The sequence below is a fragment of the Semicossyphus pulcher genome, unplaced genomic scaffold, assembly GCF_022749685.1.
Source record: "Semicossyphus pulcher isolate SPU_LCO1_2020_fin unplaced genomic scaffold, fSemPul1.0.p SCAF_22, whole genome shotgun sequence".
NCBI lineage: Eukaryota > Metazoa > Chordata > Actinopteri > Labriformes > Labridae > Semicossyphus > Semicossyphus pulcher.
Genome location: NW_027211696.1, coordinates 6476476 through 6504331, shown reverse-complemented (window position 1 = coordinate 6504331; position 27856 = coordinate 6476476). Strand labels below are relative to the sequence as shown.

Genomic DNA, 27856 nt, shown 5'->3' with positions numbered 1-27856 from the left:
ACTCCTCCACAAGTAATGTTCCCTGAATGTGCTCTCAATCAAACACCCAGAGAGGTATACAAATGTACAAGAGCGTGCATGATACATTATAACAAAGGAACGAAAAAGAGGGACATAGAGCAAGCAATAAAGTTAAGTTAGATTGTCGTTGATAATGTTCATGGTTGAATTTGGATCAATTAGGGGCTGGCAGATGTGCAGAATCATGGTTGACCTCAGGGCTTAAAGGATGCAATCCAATTTTCCTCAACAAATGTAATACCATTAGCTGGATACAAACAGACAACTCACAAGGGAGGAGTCTCTTAAAAACCAGAAAGGGGGATGAGACAGAGAGAGACAGAGCAGTCGCTTAGAGGAAAGAGACAATACCCACAAGAGAAGAAGAAGAGTGAAGAGTTAGTGATACTCAGAAGAAAGTCATTTTTCTAAGAAGACGGGCCTGAGAGGATAAAAAACATGGGAAGGGAAGCATAAAAAATCTCACCTGACCAACGCGAGGGGGATTCGGAGTCCACTGAGGCCTAAAAGCAGAGAAGAACCAGAAGGTGTTTAAGATTGGAGAGTTAATGTCTTAAAGAACTGCAGAATTGGACAAAAACTTTCCTCACAACTTCCTGGATTGAAATCAACTCCAAATAAGCCTGAAAGACAAAACACAGGTAAAAAGAAAAGATTCATCATCTGAATTATGAGGGTCTTCAACAAGAACCTCCGTCTTCAGGACGTCACCATCATGTACTTCACCGCCCTGGCCGCCCTCATGGTCATCCTGGTTGCTTCCTATCAGGCGCCTATCAATGCCGTCGAAGTGTCCAAGCTTCAGTCGAACCCGTCCAGCCCTCTCCCGCATCTCCCCATGCCTTTCCGGGTGCCCCTCGACCCACGCGGGGACCTCCGGCTGGCCTGGAACATCAGCTACGCCGAGCAGGAGGTGTACATGGAGCTGAGGGTGGCGGAGCTCAAACACGGGGTGGTTCTGGGGATGTCTGACCGTGGGGAGCTGACCAACGCTGACCTGGTGGTGCTGTGGGACTCTGGAACGAGCAGCTACTTTGGGGTAAGAAGCAAAAATCAAATAATTTAACTGTTTGTCTCTTGAAATTTCTCTCCATGGGCTGCTTTGTTAAATTCCTTACCGCACTGGGATTACATTAAGTCCCTACGGAGCGGAGGTGTCCATGGTCCCTGGGGTGTGAGATTGGTGTTTTTGCACGAGGAGCAGGCAGACGGCTTGCTTCATGAACACATAGTCACAAAGGATGCTATCTGCCCTTGCTAATTGGAAATCAGTCAAACTGCACTAATAGCTGAAGTTCACCTGGGAATCATTAGCAGGTATTAGCATATCAAAATTGAATCCTGCGCTGATTAAGACGTGTAAAATGGCTCATTTTCATTTCACCACGCACAAGCCTGAAATGTTCTCAGTGAAATATCCTGAGTCTGAAAAACAATAAATCTTGCCAGAGAAATCACACGTACTTCCCCTTTTTTTTATTGGAAATAATCATCAAGGGTGAAAACTAATTACAGTTTAAAAGGGATCCAAGCATTAGCTCTGATTCTTCTTCATGAAAAACCTTTTCTGTGTCACATAATTAACAAATTAACGGGCCACATACGTTGGAACCTTGAGGAAGATTTTACAGAACCAGCTTTTGATGATGAATAAAAGTAATTACAATGAACACAATCAGGGTCAAAGGTCCTCTGCAAATAAGGAAGTAATCTGTTTGCTTTTCATTGCCTCATCACAATGACAATTTCAGTGCAGAGAGAAAGGCGGGTCCAAAGTTAAATAAAGCACAGCAACAGCATCTGAATACACCAAAATATTGTATCACATATTATTTTTGTCCTTAAAGAGGGGGTATTATGCTGTTTCACATTTTAAGACATATTTATAATGTTACAATGTTGGATGTCCAGACTAAACGTGGGTGAAGTTTCAAATCTGTAGGTAAAAGTATGTTGGAGTAATCCCCAGGCCTCTCAGCTCATTCTGCAGGTTTCACACAGTTTTTTCTACATGTTTGTGATGTCACAAAGTGCAGCCTCAGCAGGCTTCGGAGAGCTGGCCAATCAGAAGAAAGCGGGCTTGTAGGGGCGGGGTTTCTTAAATGGACAGAGCTGACGGAGTCGTTTCAGGCTGTATGAGGGCCTGCACAGAGCACCAGTGTGAGAAAAAGGTTTTTTAACTGTAAATTATGCTAAGCTACTCCACAGGTATCAAAGAGTGAAATGTGAAGCTTGAAATTAGCATAATACCCCCCCTTTAAGAAATATAACTCCACCATGGAAGACAATCACTCACAGCTACAGGCATTGTGTGAAATTTGAAGAAGTTCCTCTTATCATGCAGAGACAAAAACTTTTTTTAAAATTTAATCTGTAAAATAAATATTCTTTTGTAGTGTTCCTTGATCCGTGATCACAGTTAAACTCAAAGGATTTTAATATACCCACTATAGTATATCCATCCATTCATCCATTATCTATACCACTTGTCTTGTTGACTACCATCCTGTTCAGGGTCGCGGGGGGCTGGAGCCGATCCCAGCTGTCATTGGGCGAGAGGTGGGGTACACCCTTCACTGATCGCCAGGCAATCACAGGGTTGACACATAGAGACAGACAACCTTTCACACTCACACCTACAGGTAATTTTAGAGTCATCAATGAACCTAACGAGCATGTCTTTGGACTGTGGGAGGAAGTACCTCACGCATGCACACTTGACACAGTAAGACCTCTTTGTCTGAACCAGGATTCGAACCAGGAACCTTCTAACTGTGAGTCAACAGTGCTAAACACTGCACCGCCGTGCAGCCCCAGCATTGTCTAGCAAATGTGAATTAGTTTGAAGGCGAGGCATGTTTTCCCATGAAGCATTGAGGCTCTCTCGATTTCTCATTCTAAACCTTTATTTAAGCAACTATTAGCACTTTGAACCTGTAGCGTCCACTTTGTTTTGTTAGCACTTGGTTTTGTGAAATATATCTTTCCTTCATCCATCTGTCAGCTCCATTTGTAAACTTTTATTGACTTACTCAGTGGAGAGAGAACATAAAAGAAGTCTCTGCTGGGAATCTTTTCTGTGATTCGATCTGAGGCCAGAAGGAGCGCGCAGGACTCCGGAGGCCGCTCCGTGGGCACAAACACAAAGGCTCTGTGAAGGCACATCAAAGTTTCACACATGGTTCTGTCTAATGAGTCCATCAGCAGCCCGTCACATTATGCCAGCACAATTATTTAGCAGCATTGACCTCCCCGCGTTAATATGTACCTCATTTATACACTCAGCCTAGCTTCCCTTTGTCAGCCCAATCCCAGTGTACCATATCCCTGCAGTTTATAATCAAACCATCGCACTGTAACACATCACTGTGAAGAATTTTCTTGTTCAAATTGATCCCCTCCCTGCTATCTGACTTTCTTTCTTCCATTGTTGCCTCCCTCTCTCGTCCCTCAGGAGGGCAGAACCACCAGCAGAAGAAAGGTCACTGCTGAGCTACAGTCTCTCTCCCTCTCTTTCTCTCTCTCTCTCTCACACACACACCCAGAGTGCCTTTGACAAATCCTGACAAATTTAAGATACGCTTTAGTTCATAGACTCCTAAAATCCCCTTTTTAAATCAATGTATTCAAATGAGGCCTCGGAGACTTGGATATTAAGATTTTGTCATTTAATTTCACACCAGAGATAAGAAGACTGCAGATTTTCTTTTCTCCCTTTCTTTCAGTTAGGTGTGACTTTCAGTTATACCAGTTACATAACACAAAAGACGTTGTGACAATGTTATAGGGAGGGAAAAAGTTGACAGTCTCCGGACCCCTTCAGGAATGGACAAAAAAGGGGAACGCTCCCTTTGGAAACCACAGCTGCCCATTGGGCCCTAAATAAGAATACACTGTAAAAACAATGAGTCATGGTTACTTATAATCCATTTACAGTTTAACTATAAGTACGTGTGAACGCTGTGATAAACCACTCTTTTGTATTTATCATCTCAACTAATGTTAAAGTCAAGCTGAAACAGCATTTCGAGAGTATCTAGCTTCCGTATCGTGACGTATTTCCAAGTGAAACAGGACGTGCAGGCGGGACATATCATCAGAGGGATTTGATTTGATCGTTGAGAAGTGGGCGTAGACAGACGTTCTCCACAGCGCAGTAGCTAGCTAACTGACCGAGTGTTCTTGGTGTTCTGCGGCTAAATGTTGCAGATTGATTGGTTTAAATTGTTTGGTGCTAACTTAGGTAAGCACGCGTGAAATTTAGTTTTACTGGAAGAAAAAATTATCGGATTTTGATATAAGAATACGAAGAGATTGATTTTCAGTATCTTTTTTGGCCTATATTGTCAAATAGATGCACAATATTACCGCGGATCTGATCTAAAAGGATTAAAATGACATTTTTCATTTCACCTTAACTTTAAGTTGTTAAACTACTAAATTGGCAACTAAATTCTAAAATAAAAGTTGAGTAAACTAATGGATGACAAGCTAATTTGACTAAAAAAGTTATTTATTTTTAGTTCAAACAACTAGCTTTTCTTTGACAGTGTAAGGACGGGTTAAAATGTTTTCTAATCTGTTTATAATAATAACAATAATCCCGTGCCCACATGTTTTCATCAATGACTGTATATAAAGATGGAAGACACATCTACTCTCATTGTACAAAATCTTGCACATGTGGACCCGGAGTCTGCTCTGTATCGAATGGTTGAGCCCCTTCCGCTAACCAAAACAAACATTTAACTTACTGACAAAAAGACAAAGATCCCTCAGCTGGGCACAGTCTGCAGCAGAACAGCTTCTTGTGTTGGTCTGAAACAGATATTCATGGTTATGGAAAGTTCAATGACTGCAGTGTGAGTGTTAGCTATGTCTCCTCTCCCCGTTCCTCCTCTACTGAGCAACAGATCAATTGCAGGAGCCAAATTTGTCATCAGAGCTGTCAATCATTCTTTTTACAACATCAAATAACTAATTAAAACAAAACTTGTCAGAAAAATGAACACTTGGACGTAAATCAGCATGATAAGAACTAACTATAATGACAGAAACCATGTTTGTGTGAAACCATGTGTATTTTGATTTTATAGTTTGACTCATGTCCCATCTGTTAACATGGAGGAGGCGGGCTTTATGACCTATACTGCAGCCAGTCAGCAGCGGGCGCTCGAAATGATTTGGCTTCACTTTTAGGGAGCTGTCATGTCGTCCATTTTTTTATACAGTCTGTGGTTTCTATCAATCTTCAACTGTCCACAAAGAACCCTTCATAAAGTGACTCTAATATGTGTAAGTGAAGGGGGACAAAATTGTTGTTATGGGTTAAACTGCATTATAAAGTTCAGCTGATGTTAATACTATGTAAAAAACTAATTTGCTGTTTGAATCTCAGTCAGGTGAAAGTAAGATCCCTAAAACCACAATATTCATTAAAAGAAATCCACCCAACAAGCTGAAAGGTCGCCTAACTCCACCTCCTCCTGCTAGCTTAATCAGCACAACCAAAGCTATGAGTAGTAGCATTAGCTAGCTAATCTTTCCTATTAATACCAGGTGTAAATGTAAATGTCTGTAGATAGGATGTCGTTATCTACATTATGTGTCCACATACAGATGTAACATGTTAATACCAACGGGTTCAACTAGGAAGCAAGTGCAACAAAGCTTGGCTTTCTTTGCGTTAGCTAGCTTGACAAAACCTGTACCAGCTTTCAGAGATAGGGGGTATCAAGCAGAGGGTTATTAACTTTCTCTGTTAACCCAGGTTGTGTTCTTTAGGCTCTGTTTGCTTTCCCATAAAAGGGGGGGCGTTAACTTTTCAAGTCATGGGACCCCAACTTCAGTCAGGTTGGTTTAATCACAAGAAGTAATGAAAAAACTGCCTAGCGATGCATACAGTTTTTGCTAACCACATAGCTTCGTTCTGTGGCATCTTCCTCTCTTTCTACAATGTAGGCCTTTGAAGTTTTGAAGTTATTCTCCATGTTTTATATGTGCACTGTTCTTATTGTCAGGACAGGTTAGGTGTGCAGCATTAGTTAACTTTGGAATCACATGGAGGGATGATCTCTTCAAGGTCAAGAAAGCCTGGAAGAACTATGAGAGTGACCAAAACTGTTTCTGTGTAAAAACAGGTACAGGAGGTTTTCTGTTCATCGACATGTAACACACTATAGATCACGTATTTTTTTAGGTTCATGTACACTGTATTTTCAATAACGTCAGCTTCAGAGTCCTTGCAGGTTGTGTGGAACAGTTATATAAGAGGGACAGAGCAGGAGACAGAAATAAAGAGAGAGATCTTAGGTGCTATTCTGGACAGATAAGAATGTGAGAAACAGGAGCGGATCGACGGAGCTGTTGCTGAGGCTGCTGGCTGAGAAGTGGAGGTTTCACAACACCAACAGCACCAGTGATTTATTTCTATTAATTGTGTCATAATCCACTGTTTTATACTCCACTATGACTGTTAAGGTTTGTGCTAATATTACATTTTACTACCAAATAGCAGTATAACTTTCCCTCCAGTTCATGCTATTTATTTGACATCTCAGCAAAAAGCCTCCTTTTGTTTTAAACTCAGCAAATTTAAACTCCTCTTGTCGTATAGACTTAAAAACATTTACTCTCTAACCAGGTTTGCACGGACACACAGCTCCCCTAAATTATATTCAGTAATGGTTGAACAACTAGGAAAACTCGACCTGCTAAGACAACTCCACCGACACGTCTCCTTTAATCAGCTATTTCCCCTTTAATTTAAGAAAACAGTATCCACATTCCAGTCTCAGTTCAATTGAAATATGACAATATGTTCCTCTTTTTGTTCTCTTTCTTCAGGATGCGTGGAGCGACAGCGAGGGCCACGTTTCGTTGGACAGCCAACAGGACTACGAGTTGATGGAAGCCAAACAGAAACCTGACGGATTCTACCTGCTTTTCAAAAGACCGTTCAGCACCTGTGACCCCAGAGACTACCTCATAGAGGTGTGTAGAGTCTTTCTTTATGTGTGTGTGTGTGTGTGTGTGTGTACATGTCCGGGGAACAGAATGTGGGTCTAACTGCAAGGTCAATATGGCTACTAGATATCGAGTTTCTTTGGTTTGTTGGCTGGTTTAAAGTTTAAAGCTACTCTGCTGGGCGTTGGTTTAGCTCTGCGGCTAAATCGCACTAACCCATGAGCTTGTTATGAAACAGACTAAAATTAATAATGATGGCGACAAGATTGACTATTTCCATATTCTACATTTGCCACCGGGTCGATTAGCAGCACGATGCCGAAGCAGCCTTGTTTTTAATGTTTTCCACGACAAAGATTCACGGTTAGCGATATGTTTGACTTTTAAAAGTCAGCAGCATGAGAAGCATTACTCACACACGTATCGGACAAAGCAGCAAAGAGATAAGACGAGCGGCTTTGTTCACAGGGGTCGCCGAGATCGACACAAAATGAAACTTCCTCACAGCTTTTAAGAAATTAATGGCTCTTCTCACTGCTAAATGAGGGTTTAAACAGCCAACATGGCCCTGACCTGCTCTGCTATCCTCACTCACCAAGTTAATCCCTCTTTCATGAGCTGTGTAGACTGACAGAGCTAACATGGCTCTGTGTCTGTTGACTCACTCGCTGAAAAATAGTGTGCTTTCAGAACGGTGTGCATTTTCTATTCCACATATATACTACCTCCTCCATTCCACCTGAGCGCATGCGAGGGCAAACGCACCTGTTGCTTTATATGCTTCATACGTCCTCAGAGCAAAAATAGCGGCTGTCAATCCTGAACTGACTGAACCTGACAGATACAGATAGGTGGTGAGATGCAGACAGCGACGGATGCAGGCGGGAATGTGCATGCATGTGTGTAACCTTGAGAACGTCGCAGTGTGTTCGCTCTGTGACCATGTGTGCGTGGGAGGGTGTGTGTCTGAGCTTTTTCCCCTGATATTTTTATGACTGCATGCAAAAAAAGCAATGAGGCTTATATAATATAAAGAGATGTGGATATAAGATACTGCTGTTTATTGGCAATAATTTAATTCTTTCTTTTTTCTGATTGGTCAGGAGGGGACTGTGCACGTCATCTACGGACTCCTGGATCAAAAACTTGCCTCTCTGGAGCAGCTGAACCTGTCCCGCATCCACACCGGAGTGCAGAGGGTGCTGATGCTTCGCCCCGACACGCCGTCACCCAACCTGCCTCCAGACGTGCAGACGCTGGATGTGGTGGCGCCGAATGTCATCATACCAAGCCAAGAGACCACCTACTGGTGCTTCATACAGGAGCTACCTGAAAACATGCCAAAGAACCACATTGTTATGGTATGAAGCCTCTATAAATGGAAACACACAGTAGAGTAGGTGTTTTAGATGGAGATGGTGTACAGGAAGTTAATATTGCTCCCTGATTACCAGTTCGGCCTTTCAAATCAAGAGCATTATTGTCATGGTTAGAAAGAAGAAACAGAAAATACATCACCTTCTTTGCGTATATCTACGAATATGTGTTGAATATATAGGTAACAAACACATATAGTACAAAGAATATTGACTGTTTTCTCCCTATAATACATTTCCGAGACGTTTTAAATGACATACCTGTCCGTGGTAGCAATATTGCCACAGCTTTTAGCAGCAGAAACAGCCAGACTCTCTCTTTCACTTGTTTTTTCTCTCACCTCTCCCTGTTTCTGTCAGTATGAGTCAGTGATAACTCCAGGTAACGAGGCCATCGTGCATCACATAGAAGTGTTCGAGTGTTCTCCGGATATCCGCGATGTTCCACAGTACAGCGGCTCCTGCGATGACAAGATGAAGCCAGGCAAGCTCAACTTCTGCCGCCATGTGCTGGCTGCATGGGCCATGGGTGCTGAGGTATGATGGGAAACAGACACCCACGCACATCCTCTAACTTAATTTGACTACTTCACACCCTGTTCCCTGAACTCAAATTTCAAAAAACACAAACCTGAAAGTAACTTTTATATTACAAAAGGTATACCTCTAAAGGTAGGACAAGATTTAGGACTCAAAATATCACAAAAAATAGAGCCGCACTGCCACAAATACCAAAATAACAGGATATATCACAAGTTTTTAATAAACATTGGCCTAACAAGTATCTAATTAAATAAGAGTTGGAATAAAACTTGATTTTGGTCCAGTCCTTGCACCTATTATAAGAGATAAACAATGACTCCTACGCGGGTATTATCAATGCCTATCTGCAGGCAGGGAAGCTTGTAATGATGATCCCACATGTAGCAAAAAATCTATTAAGAGCCACAAGACAGTCTGTATGTGGGAAGCACGCTAACATACAAATATTAACAAACTTGTTTACATGGACACGCAACACAAACCCCAATAACACATTTTTATGGAGTTTGTTTTGAGAGAGGCACCATAGAGGAAGAATAATGGCTCCAGTTTAACAGACCAGTCAACAAGCACGCAGGTGGTTCCTTGTCTGAGTAACTTATATTGTAATGTTGAACTACATGTTTTTATTTGAACAATGGATAATATGGATATGTGAAACAGCTAGCTTAGCTCATTTTAATGTGGGTAGTCAGCTCATTTTAAGAAGGCTACAGAGGTAACCGTTGCTATGGACGCAGCTCTCACTGTCAGTGAAACAGACTATTTTTAGATGGAAAACAGAAATAGGCTAATCATTTTTAAATTAATCAATATTTTGTGTCAAATAATTGATTTCGTAAGTAAATAGCTGTTTAATAAGCATCATAATGTATAGTAGAGGAACCAACTCTACTATACTGTTTACTGTTAAATGCAACTGTTTGCTAAAATTGCTTGCTAACATAAAGGTGAAATGTCGGTTCTGCTGCCCCCAAATTTCCAGCTCCTCTGTTCTCATTAGGCCTTTTTCTTGCCACAGCAGGCAGCTGTTAAGTCTGATTACCCACTGCTCTACAGTTAGTACCAAAGACCAAACAGACAATGCTAAGGACTAGCTAGCTAGAGGTATTTGTATAGCGACTAAAGAGACAATTTACCTCAGAAGTGTTGTTGACCAAAAAACAGTCTGAGTGTGCTAAATGCAACCATTGCTACTGCTAACATACAACAGGTAAAATGTAAGTTCTGCTGCCCCCGAATTTCCAGCTTTTCTGTTCTCATTAGGCCTTTATCTTGCCGTAGCAGGCAGCTGTTAAGTCTGATTTACCTACAGTTCTTGAAGTAGGCTACCAAAGAGCAAACAGACAATGCTACGGATCAGCTAGCTAGTATAGCATTTAGCGACTAAAAAGACAAATATTTCCCTCAGTTTTGTTGACCAAAAACAGAGCTGAGAGTCAATATCGGACTAGCAGCCATAGGTCGTCAGAAACACAACTCCATATTAATGCTAACATTAGTCTGAGCATGCTAAAGGCAACTGTTTGCTAACTCTGCTTGCTAACATAAGGTGACAGTTCTGCTGCTGCCAATATGGTATGAAAATGTTTGACTACTTTTGAAATCAAATGAGTCAGTGTGACGTCACCACAACAGTATTCACTTGAACTTATCTTAATCCTGTCAGCGTTAGCTAATTAACTAATGAGCTAGCTTACTAGTCTAGCTAACTAGTCAGCCAGCTAAAGATTGGCACTTAAAATATTAAACGAATTAAAATCACTGCAATCACTAGAGTTCAGCTTTATACAGATTTTTTAGGATGAAACAAATGCACTTGCTTTTAGAGGCAGAGCTGCTAGCTAAAATGTTCAAGGAGAAATGGACGCCTCCTTTATCAGCTAGTCAATCACCTTCATCATGCCTCTTATGCACTACAGCTACTCTGCTACCAAGCAGCCGGCTCAGTGAGCGTGCACGCAGCCTGCTGGTCACACAAAACAAAGAGGACAGGGACCGGTGAGCCTGTCACCATATTTCTCTGCTCCGCTCCCCACTGTATCACAGCCAGCCTGGCCCCGCTCTCACTGGATTATCTGCCAGCCAAACAAAAACAAGCAGGATGCCTTCAGTGAGCTGTGAGCTGTGAAGACAAGATTAGGTGGGAAATATTCAGGCCTCTTTCATCACCTCTTAATAGTGTTGTTTCATTCTCCTCGGCACCGCATCAGACGGGGAAACGTGGCCTTGCAAACATACAAAACAAGACAGAGGAGGAAAATAAAGTGGGGAAAGTTTGAGAGGAACAAAAATATATGACAGTGTCAGAATGTGAATGGGGAGAAGAAAGGGTGTGTGCGTGTGTGTAGGAGAGAAGGCAAGTCCCGGAGGATTTTACTGTGAGGACATGATTAAATAAAACAATTCTTGCTTCCATTTCAAACTGAATGTATCAGCAGAAGTGGCTTACGGTGGTCCGCTGTCGGAAAAAGGTGAATACACTGATGTTGAATCAATATTAAATCAAGATTCCTTTATAATAACGGGAAGGTTTGATGCCTGTGGGGCTTGACGTGTAAGGAAGGAAGGCCTGAAAGACATATGAAGGTCTTTATGTTGATGCGTCATGTTTAATGTACCATAAACACATTAAAAACACCATTTCAGTCTGTCAATCTGTTGCTGTTACAGTTTTAACTCCGGTGGGTGGTTGGGAGTTGTGAGTAGGCATGCTTTTATTTTTAGAGGCCCCCATCAACCACACTAGTAGAGCTAGAGAGGTTATCTATTACCTCTGCAGGTTAGAAAGAAGGTGTAATGATGTAATTGTGATTCGTTGGATAAATCATTTTCTTACATCATAAAGAGGATGGAGGACTAGTTCGAGGTGGTTGATGAAGCCTGGAGTAGAATTTTTCGTGCATCCTACAGTGAATGAAATGAAACCTCTTTACACTGATGTCATGGCAACTTTGTATTGATAAATATTGATACAGCAATATATTGTCGTTCTGACTCGAGCACTACAAGTATCGATAGGCTGGTGCCAAATGTCGATATCTTAATATACAAATATACGGCACTGCAAAATTGTGCAAAAAAGTGACATTATCATGGATCACGTATCGTGTATCGTTACCCTGCGATTCCCACCCCCACTGTCAAGAGTCCAGAGATGCCAAATATGTTTTTCAGTACCTAACTGGTGCATGTTTGCACTGTTATATAAATCTGGGTGACTTGCTTTTGTCATCCTCGAACAAAAAAAGTTGTTTTTCTGGCGTTTCACAGAGGGGCCTTTCTTTAGAGAAATCTTCCTCGGTCTGAAATGCATGACTCCTATCTCTAATAAAATGCCTGACCGAATATAACAAGTTATTGTCAGGACATAAAATATACAATTTTTGAAAAAAGGAATTAAATGCACCTGTATTTAGATTTTTTGCACATAAGGTACAACACCTTATCTTTACCATATGTGAAGAAGAAGAAGCAGCTGTGCATAAATGAGAGGAATAATGAGTCATGCGTGCATCTTTATGTGTCTTCTTGCTTGCAGGCTTTTTACTACCCTCCTGATGCAGGGCTGCCGATGGCAGGACCAGGCTCCTCGAGGTTCCTTCGTCTGGAGGTCCACTACCACAACCCTCTCATTATATCTGGTACACACATGTCAACACACCCGCACAGCTTATTTCTTCCTCTCAAACACACACGAGCATTAGGATTCTTAACATCCCCCCCGAATGAGCGGGTCTTATCTCCCAGATATCTTTTGATCTCGAGTCACTGCAGACTTTGTTTTACTTATCCCAATCTGAGCTCATATTATTCAGATGTCCTACATAACTATCTAATTCATTCTCGAGCTGGAGTTCAGAGATGTTTCATATTAGACCCCACGGCCACCTTGTGGAATTAATTTTTCAGACCTACAGAGATATTGCCAGAGCAGCTCATGACGTCTTGGAAATGTTGCCAGGCTGCAGTCATTTCTTCACCTGCAAACTTTTTTTCCTCAGGAGGCTTGAAAATGACAAAATAATCTAATAACATATTTTAATGTTGCGTAATATTCTTCTCGCAGGCCGTCGAGACTCGTCAGGAATACGGCTGCATTACACCCCGAGTCTGCGGCGGTACGATGCAGGAATCATGGAGCTGGGCCTCGTCTATACTCCCATCATGGCGATCCCGCCCAAACAACAAGCCTTCTACCTCAGTGGATATTGCACCTCAAAGTGTACCAAGACTGTGTGTATACGACAAACTCATTCATTTACTGCATTATTCAGGAGTCAGAATGCTAGTGTGCCTTGTATTTCTTCAAGTTTTGGTCCCTAAAGAACAGAAATCGTAGTGGGAACTTATGTTTGTTTCTCCGCCTGCCTGTTTGTCTGTCTAGGCTTTGCCTCCAGGGGGAATCTACATATTCGCGTCCCAGCTGCACACCCACCTGGCCGGGCGAGGGGTGAGGACAGTTTTGGTGAGGGGAGGCAAAGAGCTGGAGGTGGTGCAGGAGGACGAGCACTTCAGTACACACTACCAGGTGAGCAACAACAGGGCTCGGTTTACCCAGAGGAATCCAGCGCTAAGATCCGTTTTTGTGCATTGTGTCTTATTTTGTATTAGATATACTCGTTTCCTGTGTAGACCCACTAATAAATGCAGATTGCAGATTCCCATTGCCAGTGAAGTATACACCTGTCTCCTTTTCTGCTGCGTAACCGTGTGACATCACAAACGCGCCCAAAACAGGGTTAGTGACAGTGAAGATGTCACAGTGGTTAGGTCTTTATTGTATCTATTACTCATTCAGTCTGTGTATCAAACTCAGCGCCGACAAATTTGGAACAATGATGGAGCGCTGCTCGGATGGAAACGGGCAGAATTTGTAGCTGAGATGGCGAGGAGTCACAGAACTTACCTACAGAGCATAGCATCGCGCCGGAAAGGGGGCGGAGATTAGCATGTCGACCCAGGCTTTTGTCAATACCAGTCGGAGCAGGGGCGATAATTACCCGGGTCTACTGCAGATTCATTTGACCCGAGTCTGAATGCCGATTGTAGTTCCCATTAAGCAAAAAAGCCGGGTGATAGTGGGTTTTTGACCAGTGGGAAAGGGGCTATACAATAGATCTGATAAAAGTGAGTTGTACTTCACATAAAACTGAGCTGTGTGCCACAGGAGATGGAGATCATCCACAACCTATTACAATTAAGAAACAAAGTGTGAGGTCAGGTGTTTCTACTGGCTTCAAATGTCTCTTTTCAATCAATCTAAATTGACAATCAGATGATTGATATATGTTTTGTTTGGTTGTTCCAGTTTGCTCTACTACTTGAATTCCCCTTGCATTTACTCTGGCCTATAATGTACTCCAAAGATGTAGTGCTACACAACTCACAACAGCCAGAAAACAATGTTTTAACAGGCACAAGGCCATTGGTTGATACTGAGGATACCACCTTTCAAATCAGCCTACAATTTAATTTTTTATTCATTAAAATGGAGGCTATTATGTTAATTTCAAGCTTCATATTTCACCCTGTGATAGCTTAGTAGCTTAGCATAATTTACAGTTTAAAAAACTCTGTGTAGTGTGCAGGCCCTCATACAGCCTGAAACGACTTAGTCAGCTCTGTCCCTTTAAGACACCGCGCCCCTACAAGCCGACTTTCTTCTGATTGGCCAGCTCTCCAAAGCCTGCTGAGGCTGCACTCTGTGACATCACAAAGTGCAGCATATTTAGAAAAAACTGGGAATTACTCTAACATACTTTTACCTACAGATCTGAAACTTCACCCACGTTTAGTACGGACACCCAACATTGTAACATTATATGTCTTAAAATGTGAAACAGCCTAATACCCCTTCTTTAAAGGCAAACTCATTCCCTCACACAGCAGGGCGCTGCAGTTTTTAGCGAGCATTACTCAAACAGGAGTAAATGGTGCATTTGTTTGGGACCATTTCCAACGGTGGATTAATATGCATGCGGCGCTCGAGTATATTGAGTGCGTAAAAAAAATGATGGTGCAACTGTTTATTGTAATGAAGAAAAACATCAGACCGTGCAAGAATATGTCTCCTTTATGTGAGCAATGGAGGGGGAGGAATGAGCAAGTCACACTTTGGGAGCAAAGAAACCATTTAGTCTCATCAATTTGTGCTTTTAATAAAAAGTAAAGAGAAAAAACACTCTGTGACCATCAACCAGACGTCAAACTGACAAACAGCAACATAAAAGTTGTCAATAGACATCAGACGACATCTGTTGTGCATGTTTTTTGAAATGCAAAACATCCTTAGGCAGGGACACACGGAGACACGCGCAGCAGACAGAGCAGAGACTGACATCTGCATCTAAGATCTGCAGCTGCTGTTGGTGTCAGAGTCCTCTGAACGTACCTGTGTGGCGGTGTCGTGTTAGACCCCGCAGCCGCGTCAGGCAAATGGAGACTTTATCAAAGCATCCTCTAAAAACAGCTAACAGAACACACCGAGCTAACAGCTACCAAAGGTGCCTTTAAGGAAGGCCTTTAGAGCAGCCAGTTTTATCACGCTGTGCTTTTGGACACGAATTGTCTAATTGGGGCCTAAACTGCACTGTAACAATGCATTCAGCTGTAACAAGAGTCTTACGTTTAATGATTTCATGTCCGAATGTATGGGTGGAAAAATACAAGATTGCAATGATTGAGCGTTGGGTGCTTTCCCCTGCGATAAACTGCATTTGTTTTTGTCTCCTTCCGTACAGACGATCCGAGTTCTGAGGAAAATGGCGAACGTTTTACCCGTAAGTCTAAAGCCGATCACTCTGCATGCATCTGAAACGACCAAAGGCTGCGATTAAGCTTTCCACTATGCAGATGTCGCATCCCGACAAGAAAGGGAATTTCACTATTCTGCAAGCTCAGCCGACTTCTTCTGAATGGTAGTGCCCCAGATGTTCTTTTTTTTCCCCCCTCCCTCTTTTGCATTTAGAGTATTGAATTAGAATACCTCGCCACTGTGTAAGGTGCTTAAATCGGGGGAAATGGGGACAGGCTGTAAAAATCAGCGCTGTGAGGAAAAGTTCTTGGGAGACGGACGGAGAAAAAAAGCAGCAGCTGAGCCCCACAAAGGAAACATTTCATTCAGCAAACAACTGGCTCGCTTGAGTAACTCGTTTTCTGTCCGTTAGCTTTAATTATCTTCAGTTCTCGTTGAAGTATGTTGAACTGCAGGTGTGTTCTGCTCGATCCTGCAGGGCGACGTCCTCATAACAAAGTGCACTTTTAACACGGAAGACAGGAGCAAGCCAACAGTGGTGAGCAGCAACAATATACAGGAGTATTTTTACATTGTAAAAGTTCACCTTGAGCACCGACAACAACAGAATATCCTCGAGTATTGCCTTCTCTAATCTCTCTTCTCCTCCATCTTTCTCCTTCAAACTCATCTTTCTTCCTCGTAATCCTCCCATCTCTCCCCCCCCTTAATACCTACATCTGCTCTTTGTGCTATCTATCCACGCCTTCCTCCATCCAAATCTCTCCGTCTCCTCAGGGAGGTTTCGGCATCATGGAGGAAATGTGTGTGAACTACATTCACTACTACCCTCGCACTAAGCTGGAGCTGTGCAAGAGCCATGTTGACCCAGAATACCTGCAGAAATACTTTAACTTCATTAACAGGTAGCACACGCGCTCTCCCTTCAATCATTTGTCCTTCATTCTCTCTTTTTCCTTTCGCTTCTTCCTCTACATCTCCAGTGTGACTAAGCACTTTCTGGTTTCAGCATTCATCCCATCCCCCAGCACCCCTCACTCCCGGGAACCAGAGTGATTACTTCTTTTAATCTCGAAATCCAGCTGCTTTGTCCTTTAAAGTGTTCTCCTAACACCAGTTCTGACTGCTTTCCCCCCCTCCCTTTCTCAATCTCACTCTGCCTCCCTCTTGTATCGACTTTCCGTCAACCTCTCTCGCTCCTCTCCCTCCAGGTTCCACGGAAACGACCGGTGTGTGTGCGGTGAGGAAAGTGTGACGGAGCAGTATTCTCAGCTCCAGTGGGACGCGTTCGCCGGAGAGGTGCTCGACTCTCTTTACAATACAGCACCCATCTCCATGCACTGCAACCAGTCGACTGCACGCCTCTTTCCTGTAAGTCCCCAGTCACACGTGCGCTACAACCGGCTGCCAAGCCACCAATTAAAGCAGTTCAAAGGCAGACATCAGTTGGACAGCATAGTCAGACCAGCTTAGCGGACAGCTTGTTAACTTGTGAAACACACACACACAGAAAAGTGTTCGGATCACAGCGAATAAATCAATTACAGCACAAAAGTGTCTGGAGGCCTTGATCAGTTGTCCAAGTGCAAACCAGGTCAAATTCACCTACATGGCACCCATTCCAGTGTTTGAGTTAAGACATCAGGAGCACTACTCAAAGGAGAACAAGACAACAAAGCAAGCTGAACAAGGTTTGGAAATCAGCACGTAATTCAAACATCGGGATGAGGTTCATAAAAGGAGGCATACAGCTTGATCTCTTCTTACATATGTAAAGAAGCCGTCAGGGGTATTCATTTTCAAACATTTATTTCATTAACTTCAATCAAAAAAATGTTCCCTTTAACATAAGCCGGCATGAATTCCATTAGATGCCACCACTGGAGGGCAGTTGAAAGATATTCTTGGTGCAGCCGTCATGCATAAAATATTTCAAAGTAATTCGGCAGTCAGACTTATTGTCAGGCTCTCACAGTGTTAAATCTTTGTAGTGTCACTGTAAGAGGGAAGAAGCTCGTGTTGGACGACCAGCTCCAGTCGGACATATAAAATGCTCTGCTTGAAATAATACATTGCCCGATATGTAATTTCTACAAAACACGTTTAATTACCTTGTAAAAATTCCCCAATATGCATGGTCCCCGCCCACTATACTAAGTTTCGAACCACACCCTCTGACACGCACCTGTAGCTCACCTTCGACTCCGCCCATCAAACTTAGGGCCCGATCAGACAGGACGCGTTTTAGCAGCTGGGGGCGGCTTTTTTGTCATTGTTTTCAATGAGAGGCTTTTTGCGCGCTGCTATTGCTTTGCAGAGCGCCGCGCTTTTTTCTGCTCTGCGCACCTCGCGTTTTTTAGGAAACGCTCCGAGCGCCTCGAGTTGAAAAAACTTCAACTTAAAGCAGAAAAGCGCCCGACGTCATGGGCGTTTTTTCTCATCGTCCAATCGGATGAAAGGAGAGGCGAGCCTTCTGTCAGTTTACAATAAAACAGTTAGGTTAATGACAGCTAATGATTCGGTAGTTGCCTTAACAACAGTAGGAAAAAAAGCCGCCCCCGGGTGCTAAAACGCGCCCTGTCTGATCGGTTTACTTCCACAAAAAAGGCAGTGCGGTGCGCCTCGCGTTTTACAGCCCGCAAAGCCGTCCTGTCTGATCGGGCCCTTAGAAAGCTGAATGCCTGTTTTGATTTTTGTATTTTCCTATGTTAGCTTCTGTACACGACCCAATGGCAAATGGTAATATAGAGATAATTCAGCCATACATGTTTGAACCGGAAAGCTACATCGTAAAAATTATAGGGATGCACGATAATATCGGCATGGTATCGGCCGATATTGGCTGAAAAATGAACATCGGTCAACACGCCGATATCCGCCGATATAATTACCGATAAAATTATGGGCTGCTGCATACATGATTAAATGTCGACCTTGGCGCAATGTCCCCGGCGCGAAGAAGACCTGCACAGCGCAGCTCGATGACGTCACGTGTGTCTACCTGCAGCATGAGAGAGTTAGAAGCCAAATTGTCCGTGGTGTGGAAGTTTTTCAAAGTGTCCGAAATAGAAAGCAAAACTGCTATTTGCAATGACTGCTCAGCTTCGGTGATGTGAGGAGGAGCCAAGGCAAAGTCTTTCAACACTACAAACTTGATTAACCATCTCAAGACCCGTCACCCCGACCGTTGTAACAATTGTGATAAGAGTATCACCTTTATACTGTACGCTAATTCCAATACAGAAGAGAGTTGATGATCTCTGCAATTAGGTGTGCGGGAAAAAAATATCGGCATTATATTCTATTCTTACTGACTGCCAGATGCAGTGCTAAACAGTGAATATTATCTGTCTTGGCCATAGCAGGTCGGGTATTTAATATAAAAAGGTCACATATGACCTTGGATGACTTGTGTAGAACATACCGTGTATAAGCCTATATCATCATGACAGATGTCCCTTGAATTGTCTCCCAGGTAATCTGCAAATGCAGTTTAAAAAAACAAAAGAAGATAGTGAAGCGCTGCAACTGCATGGTTGGAGCTACATTTTCATTCTACAAGAGGTAGCGATTAGACTCTCAAGGCTATTCAAATGGTCAGGCTGGTGTTTGTGCCATCCCGCTCAGTAGCTACTACTAAAGATATGCAATGCAAACGTCTTTGCAAGCTCCATACCTTGGCTAGTAAGGTAATTGTTCTCCCATTGCTGGCTTTAAAGCACCATTCAGTTAATTGATCATTGTAAAAGGAGTCTGTTTTTGGGTGTCCGTTGGTTTCGATTGTTGCTATGCTAAATGCTTGTGCTTGAAGGGGTTTGCAGACTTGCTTCCACATAGCAGGCATAGGAAATTAGGGAGTACATTAACTGACCTGATTTTATAATCTAGGTGCAGGAATGTTCTTGTCAGTTCCAACGACAAGTCAGTTGTCTACTATGTCACCCATCAAGGGGGCACCAGATCGAACCTGTCGCTCTCAGTGGCTCAGTAACTCTTTCTATGGGCTTTCCATCACTTTTCCAGCCTCAGGGCCATGAACCTGCCATGGCCGCAGAATGTGGTGGCAGACTCTCACATGTCAGATAACCCCTCAGGGACTGGAGACTGAAGTTTTTGGATAAAATATTGCAAACATGTGGTGTAGCTGGGGTGAACCGGTTTGCCACAGAGTACTCAATACGATGCCCTCTATGGATTTCCTTGATGTAAAAAATGAGTCCATTGAGACAGAACACCCTGGCAAACCTAAGTCCAGGTCATCCCCCTTTGCATTTCCCCATTTCTACTAATAGCTGTAACACTAATTACAACCCAGGAGGCAACCACAAAGCCCTTTTGTTTGCCCCAAACTTGCCAGGAAGGCTCTGGTTCCCAGTGATGCCCAGGCTTCCGGAAGGAGTCCCATAGTGCCTGCCCAGGAGGCAAGACCTGCCCATACGGCTGGGGTTGGGTTACATCTTTTATCCATGCCCAAAACACCTTTAGCTATTGGTATGGCCCATTATGGGACCCTCTTCTTACGCCATGAAACAAATAAGTAATCCAAACCACTATGGTCTCTAGAGCAACCTCCACCCCTCCCCTATTGCACATCAGGTGGAAGACTTGTGGTGTAAAGCTTACACATAGTTGTCCTCCCTGTGCAAATAGTACTGCAATTTTTGCAGTCTTTGCTGAACAGGAAGCATTGTTGCTGCAATTTTGGCCAGGAATAATGGAGTGGATAACCACACTATCGAATCATACACTATCTTCATCCAACACTCACTGAAGCTCAGTGGCGATTCCCCCAGCAGGCTGTCAAGGACCCCTTTGGGACCAGCCTCAGGTCCTTGGAAACACCTTGTTTCCCTTCCTTTCGGCCTTTGACGCAGTTAGGGCTGATATGGTTTTCATCATTCTCTTTTTCTCTGGCATTGGCATCAACAAAACGTGTTAGGGAGCTTCCTGTCCTATCATTGCGTGAAACATTCGTGCGTTGGAACTCAGATGGCACAAGGGTGTCACTTTGGCCTTACCCATCATTCCTCCAATAGAGTATCTCTCCGACCCTGTCAGCCAAACTCTGGCAGAGTACTCTGCCAGACTCTGTCGGAGTCTTGGCAACAAGATTTCAGTCGCAACATCTTTTGTGATGAAGTCGGCTTATACTGTATATGGTATGTCATATGTCCTACGACATCCATGATGAATTGTGATTTGGTGGATATTAAATACTTAAAATGCTTGTGCGCAAGATCGACGACATTTATTGCTAAGCACGGTCTCTGGTGTCTCTGGAATTCATAAAACCACAGACACATTCTTAACCCTCGTTGTATAGCAAGAGACAAAACCTCATCATCGAACAAGGTTTACAGCTGTTATACCCTTTTAACCTCACCTAACTACAACCCACTACCTGTTCAGGCAAACATAAGGCGAGCTGCACAGGTCAGCAACAGGCTTTAACTCTTGTACCCTCCTACCCTCACTTTACAGGGTCCAGTATTCACTGCTTAGAGGGCATTTTGGTGCAAACCTTTTTTCACTTGCAATGAATGCAGAGATAATCAACAACAACAAGCAGAGCAAGCTGCACAAATGTGACAGATTAACTGGCATAACGCTGAACCGAATGAATCATTTCACACAAAAACACTGCAACTGTTGGGGAACTAGACCTTGTTAAAAGGGAAGGAAACTGCCACTTCACAGTACTAACGCTGTCCTGCTAAAAAACACTCAAAAAAACACCACAAAAAACCTCCCTTTGTTTAATGTTTCACTCACTGTGTCGTGACAACTGTGCAGCCACCAAATATAACCTGCTGTCTCAATAATGACATGCTGTTTTGTCAAACAACCCATCGCCAACATTATATATCTGTTTCTCCAGGGAGAGTGGGACAAACAGCCTGTGCCGGTGGTAACGTCCATCCTCGAAAAACCTCGCTACCCCTGTGAGGGAGGGGCACTTCCCACCAGCCGACCACTTGCACCCCCAGTCTGAGCGAGGGAGCAATATGGCCGTTTCAGCCCAAGGAGAGAGCAACTTCCAGAAGCTCCCCTTTGCAGGAAGTAATAGATGACATCTGTACAAAACACCATCTGTAATTATATATACTCACCCACTGTCTGTTATTATAAGTACACTAATTAATGATAATCCTATGTATGTGTCATGTTTAAAAGCATTAACAAAGGGCAGTATTTCTTACACTAAGAACTTGGGTTTGGCATGTAACAAATAAATTGGGGCTTGCAACCAAAGTGTTGGGAAGCAAAGCTGTTAGCCATTAACTCCTGCTGCACTTCTTTACCAGTAAATTGAAGTAATTTTAGTTCTCATTTGTTTTTTTTCTGCTTGTGATTAATTATTTTGTGAATTATTTCCATCTGCACTGAACTGTAATTAAAGCTACTGTCAGGAACTTTCAGTTTGTGTTGATTTTGGCGCCCCCCTTGTGGACAAAGCCGTACCTCTTATCTCTTTGCTGATTTTGTCCTGTATGTGCTTAAAGTAAAAGTAGTAATAGTTTGACAAACTTTTTTATTTAATTAAATGTCTGTTAAGTCACTATCTATCACCGAATGAGGTAACACAATGGTGATTGAGCCTATGGCCCACTGATGGAAGCCTTTGCATTTGCAGTAAATCATATTTGTATGGACTGGGTGTCTGTGGCGACATTCATGGAAAAAATTGCAAGCGGCGCCCAGTTAGTGACGCGTTTTCCATCAGCCAGCAGTGATTGGTCCAAAAGAGAGGGTAGGCTGCACTTCCGGTCTCTGCAAGTGTTGCGATTAAACAGTAATCTACTATGGCTGAACAAACAAAGAAAAGATCGATGACTACAGATACAACTTCAAAAATAAGTGAAAATCCAAAGACAAAAATACGCTCAGATCTTAAAAGGAAAGCGAGGAAAATCAAGAGTTAGAACCATGACGAAGGGAGTCAGCCGTAGACGTCTAGTTAAATTGGGACGTGTGCCTCCTTCATCACCAATTATTACCAGTGAAATATTTGAGATTGTTAGTTTAAGTGGTGTTTTTAATAAAAACTCCCACCTTGCTTTCATAAGCATCACTCACTTTAAATTTTTGCCCTGGAAAATTTCAACAAAGGCAGCGTGCAGTATATTGCTTCGTCTGACACCTACCCCCCCGCCAGCAGTTTCAGGCATTAAAAATAACTATATAGAAATAATCAATCTTGTCGCTGATGGTCTGGTTTGCTTTTGTAGGTCATGTAGAGTAATCAGAGTTTATTTCAGTCTGTTTCATAACCAGCGAAAAACTCCTCACAGGAGCTTTAAATAAATTAAAAAACTAAATTACTTTGATTTCCATCCGCACTTTTAGAGTTTAATTTCTACAATGCAATTTTCACTCTTTTGCTACGTGCCTTTGCGTCTATTCATTTTGTATTCATAATGTGTAAAGTAATAAATGTTAGAAAAACGTTGGCTGTTAAAACACATTTATTAATACAAGAATTTATTAACTTGACAAACAAATGTGTCTCCCACAGGCCATTGTTGTTGTTGTCAAAAAACTCTCTGAAGACAATAAGAATCACAAGTAAAAGATCCATATTCAAAAGCTGTGCATTGAAACATTTGCATATAAGAATCACCCTCACCTGCTTTCTATCAAGCCTGTTGCAATATTCACATCACACTAAGGAGGGAAGAAAAATTCTGTGAAGTAGAAAAAAAACACAACGGGACCATTTGTGATCGTGTTTTATCGCTCCGTTTCACATTTTCTATACAAATCTTGTTATTAACCTCAGCCACTACTGAGAACAACCCTTCCAATGATTAATGGCCTTCTGGGCAGCATCAATGAATCACTCCACATTAGTAAACATTTTGTGCTGAACGTGCAGCAACACACATCGCAGAGGGAAGTCGTACCTGTTCATACAAACGCCTTCTGCTTCCCTGGCACACTTTTTGGCTGCTGTTCACACACCGTGTGTGTGATCAACTTTGGTTATTGTTCAGCCTGTGTTAGTGTATGCGCATGTAAACACAATCATTAATCACATTTTGTGTTTGTATTCTTGAGCTCATGTTAACACCAAGAATTAAAGGACATCTTTAATTACAACAAATACCTGCATTAAAGACATGAATCAGTTATCAAGGTGCAAATTTTGATTTCTCTTTTTGCTGTTATGTTATAGAAGTGAAGTAAGGGCCTGTGTCCACTAACAGAGTTTTTTGCACGGGCAGTGCCCACGACCTCAATTTCAGAGTACTTCTCACCGGTGCCTACTGTTGCTAGGTTATGAAAGTTGTCTGGCAGCACTTCTGCTTCCCTTGGTAGTGACTATTAAGTCTGTTTTAAATCGCTCTGTATGTTTAATATTTGCTTTTATTCAGGGAAATTTTACAAAGAAAACAAACAATGGAAAGGAATCGTGTCCTGGCGATAGCAGCAGCTTTACACCTGAAGATATCCGAAGCCCCACCCCTTCTTGATTTTGATTAGTTCATGAGGGAAAAGTGACATTGACGGTGTTCCAAAGTTGAACTGTTTTCAACTTTGAGCGCAGCGACAAAAAACAGCTGATGCTGAGGGCGTTTTTGCGCTGAGGATGCTGAGCGCTGAAAACTCTGAACTGCTTTGATTTTGTATAGAAAAAAGGCGCTGCAAGCACAAAAACCACTGTTGTACCCCTTTCCCGTCGAAATTAGCACATTGACGCAGGTTTATCAGACACTGATTATCTCTTTTCCCATTGCCAGTGAAGTCTAAGCCTTTTTCTCTTTTCTGCTGCGTCACCATCTGACGTCACAAACGCGCCCAAAACAGGGTTAGTAAACAGTGAAGATGTTACGGTGGTTAGCTCTTTATTGTATCTTTTACTCATTCAGTCTGTTTATCAAACTCTGCACCAACAAATTTGGAACGATATATACAAACATACAGATTTGTATTGTACAGAGACGGGCAGAATTTGTAGCTGAGATGACGAGGAGTCGCAGAAGTTACCGACGGAGCATAGCATTCCCATCAATGCCAATCGAAGTCGGGACCAGAGCCGGGTCTACAGCAGAGTCATTTGACCCGGGTCTGAATACTGATGTAACCTTTCCCAATAAGCAAAAAAGCCGGTTGTTAGCTGGCATTAGTGTTTTTTTTTGACAAGAGTGAAAGTCATGTCCACTGGCATTCAAAAACATACACCTGCAATCATGCTTTCTGCCACAGGTGGCGCCAACGGGGAGCAAAACTGAGACCTTAGAACTTTAACGAGTCAGTTTGTCCTGTTTGAACTGTTGTCACATGAGGCCTGTTCCAAAGAGCGTTTGTAGTCGATACAGCATTATTTACATGTAATCACACATATTGGGCTTAGTTCACATTTTGAATTGAGAGTTGTTAATGAATGTGGTGAGGGTGTTTATAATAAAACCTCCTGCAGATGCTTCACAGTCATAGTGCTCTCAGACGGAGAGGGGAGAGCGATTATGCCCCCTGAACTGCTGCGAGGGCTTTACTGTGAAGCAGACACACAAAATGTTAAGTGTGCTTTAACGGCAAAACAAGACAAAATGAGAGCTCTTAAGACCGCTTGGGCTTGTAGATAGACTTGTTAAATCACAATGTGTCTGTTACAAAACAAAACCAAGAGATCTGAGTTTACAAGCAGAGGCGACTGCAATTTATCGGCGCGGCGCAGAGCAGCGGGGGGCCTGGATCAGGAAACAAGAGGGTTCCATCTGAGACAGCGGCTTTCTGATAACTCGACTATTTCTGTCATTCTTCTCCAGCAGTGTTTTGTCCCCGGCTGGTTCAATGTGCCTCGGGGTGTTTTTCCCTCCAACTCTGATAAACATTAAGGCGGCCTGCCTGGGATTCAGTTGCATACAAGCAAGGGAAAGTCTGTTTTCACTTATTATTATCTACACAAACATCAGTCCATGTAATCTGACTCAAACTACCTGAAGGGCTAGTATATACTTGTTATTTCTCTATGGCTTCATGGGATGAATTAAATATGATTACTGCAACACTACAATTTTATATAGTGCGTTATTAAGTTCAAAATCAAACTTATATTACTCTTGTTCTAATAAAGGTATACAGTTGTTTTTCTTAAGTTAAAGCACACAGCGGCTCGGGCATCTAATTAAGAATCTATGATATAAAATAAGTTTATTTAAGCCCTTAAATCAGCACTTTGGTTACAAAGGCAACAGTTGTATGTGCTCCATATAAGACATGACCATCTATCCGATAGTCATGGTTTTTCTGTGCTTAGGTTTATTGCTATGCTAGCTGCTAATACTTCAAAGCATTCATTAAGACTTCCTGAGTTATCTAGTATTAAGGCCACTGTTTGTAGCAGAGGTCTAAAAATCATACGTGCAACCTTCCCACTCTAAAGCTCCACCGACATGAATTAGTTATGGATGAAGACTCCATGATTTGACTTTTGATGGCTTAACTAGGACAAAGATTCAGTTTAGTATAAATAACTTCTAATCTGAGAAAGTGCAAGCTTATTACAAGGTTTGTTTTTAACACAGATGGGTCTTTTTCAGTTTACCCGGGTATAATCACGGGACGATTATTACACAGGGGGTGCTTGGCACGGACGTGGAAAAAGGCCTTCACCAATTCTAAATGGAACCCGGTCTCTTTGAGGTGGTTTTGCTAACTTTTGTCATTTTGTGTCTCTTTGTAGTTTTTGTGGTCGTTTTGTGTCTCTGTAGTTTTTGTGGTCGTTCTGTGTCTCTGTAGTTTTTGTGGTCGTTCTGTGTCTCTTTGTAGTTTTTTTGGTCGTTCTGTGTCTCTTTGTAGTTTTTGTGGTCGTTCTGTGTCTCTTTGTAGTTTTTGTGGTCGTTTTGTGTCTCTGTAGTTTTTGTGGTCGTTCTGTGTCTCTTTGTAGTTTTTGTGGTCGTTTTGTGTCTCTGTAGTTTTTGTGGTCGTTCTGTGTCTCTGTAGTTTTTGTGGTCGTTCTGTGTCTCTGTAGTTTTTGTGGTCGTTCTGTGTCTCTTTGTAGTTTTTGTGGTCGTTTTGTGTCTCTGTAGTTTTTGTGGTCGTTCTGTGTCTCTTTGTAATTGTTTTATTTCTCGTTGGGGTCAAATTGTGTATTTGTGAGCTTGTTTTATGTCAACTTGCTTATTTTACAGATTCTATGCCTTCTTTTTTTGTCTTTCTGTGTCTTTTTGTATATTTCTGTGTCAATTTGTGCATTTGTGAGGTTGTTTTGCTTATTTTTGTGGTCTTTTTGTGTCTCTTTGTAGTTGTTTTACGTCTCTTCATGGTCAGTTTGTTAATATTTGAGGTCGTTTTGGTTCTCTTTGTAGTTGTTTTATTTATCCTTGTGGTTAATTTGCTCATCTTTGATGTTTTTCTTACTTTAGTGGTTGTTTTGTGTATCTTTGTAGTTGTTTTGTCTCTTTGTGGTTGTTTGTTTTGTGTCTTTTTGTGTTAATTTTGCTCTGATCTAAGCGAGCCCGACCCCTTGGGCCTCTGGGCCTCTCCTTTCTAGGCTTGTAGCAACCATTAAAGAGTATACAGGTAAAAATCCTGTAATTACTTGAGTCAATACCTCCTTAACTGTCTTCCCCATAAGATTTCTCACATGAGAGCCTTTACAAAACTTAGAAAACACAGTTACTCTTTAGCCCAGAGCGGGTATAAAGATGTGGAACTTCAACAAAACGTCATGATGTCAGATTTATGTCAGCACCTCTTTGATACAGATTTTATATCACCTATAAAAAGCTACATTTAAGTATAAAGTTCTGTCGAATGCCCTCTTTGTCCTTTGAATTACAGATATCTTATGAATACAATTATCACTTTTCCAGTTACCCAGCATTTAAGACTTAAACAGATGCATCTGCATGTAAAGAGTTGCACCTCTCGGCCTCATTCTCCAACCAGAGGCCTCTTTTCACGTCCGTTTTTACACATGTGGTCCTTCTCAAGCGTAGATGCCCTTGACGCGTTTATTCTCAGGGTCAAATGGAGATCTGAGGTGGGCCTTGGCCTTGTACGTCACTCCCATCCTCTCCAGGGTGAAGTCGCCGCTCTTGATGAAGTCGGCACTCACCTGATGATGAAAGTAAGAGAGAGATAAGGTGAATTAAAAGGCAAAAAAAAAAGGATTCAGGCAGGAAGGGAATGGGATTAAAATAGAGTGAAAATGAGATGACCAATTAATCCACTCTGTAAAAAAAAA

The 27856-nt window shown here is 42.3% G+C and overlaps 2 protein-coding genes across 2 annotated transcripts in view; one reads left to right on the top strand and one right to left on the bottom strand.

Annotated features, from left to right (window-relative positions):
- The first annotated feature begins 691 nt into the window (after positions 1–691).
- dbh (dopamine beta-hydroxylase (dopamine beta-monooxygenase)) lies at positions 692–21813 on the top strand. Its single transcript, XM_069673830.1, has 12 exons — positions 692–1060; positions 6868–7014; positions 8091–8348; positions 8724–8900; positions 12448–12550; positions 12976–13142; positions 13294–13437; positions 15650–15688; positions 16142–16201; positions 16441–16568; positions 16875–17034; positions 21542–21813. The coding sequence occupies exons 1-12, from the start codon at positions 692–694 to the stop codon at positions 21653–21655; spliced, it is 1866 nt and encodes a 621-aa protein (XP_069529931.1). The 3' UTR covers positions 21656–21813.
- A 3522-nt stretch (positions 21814–25335) lies between these two features.
- The window catches only part of sardh (sarcosine dehydrogenase), a 52061-nt gene continuing 49540 nt past the window's right edge, over positions 25336–27856 (bottom strand). The window contains exon 21 of the mRNA XM_069673274.1: positions 25336–27727. Within this exon, the coding sequence (XP_069529375.1) occupies positions 27599–27727 (129 nt within the window). The 3' untranslated portion in view covers positions 25336–27598. The remainder of the gene's footprint in view (positions 27728–27856) is intronic.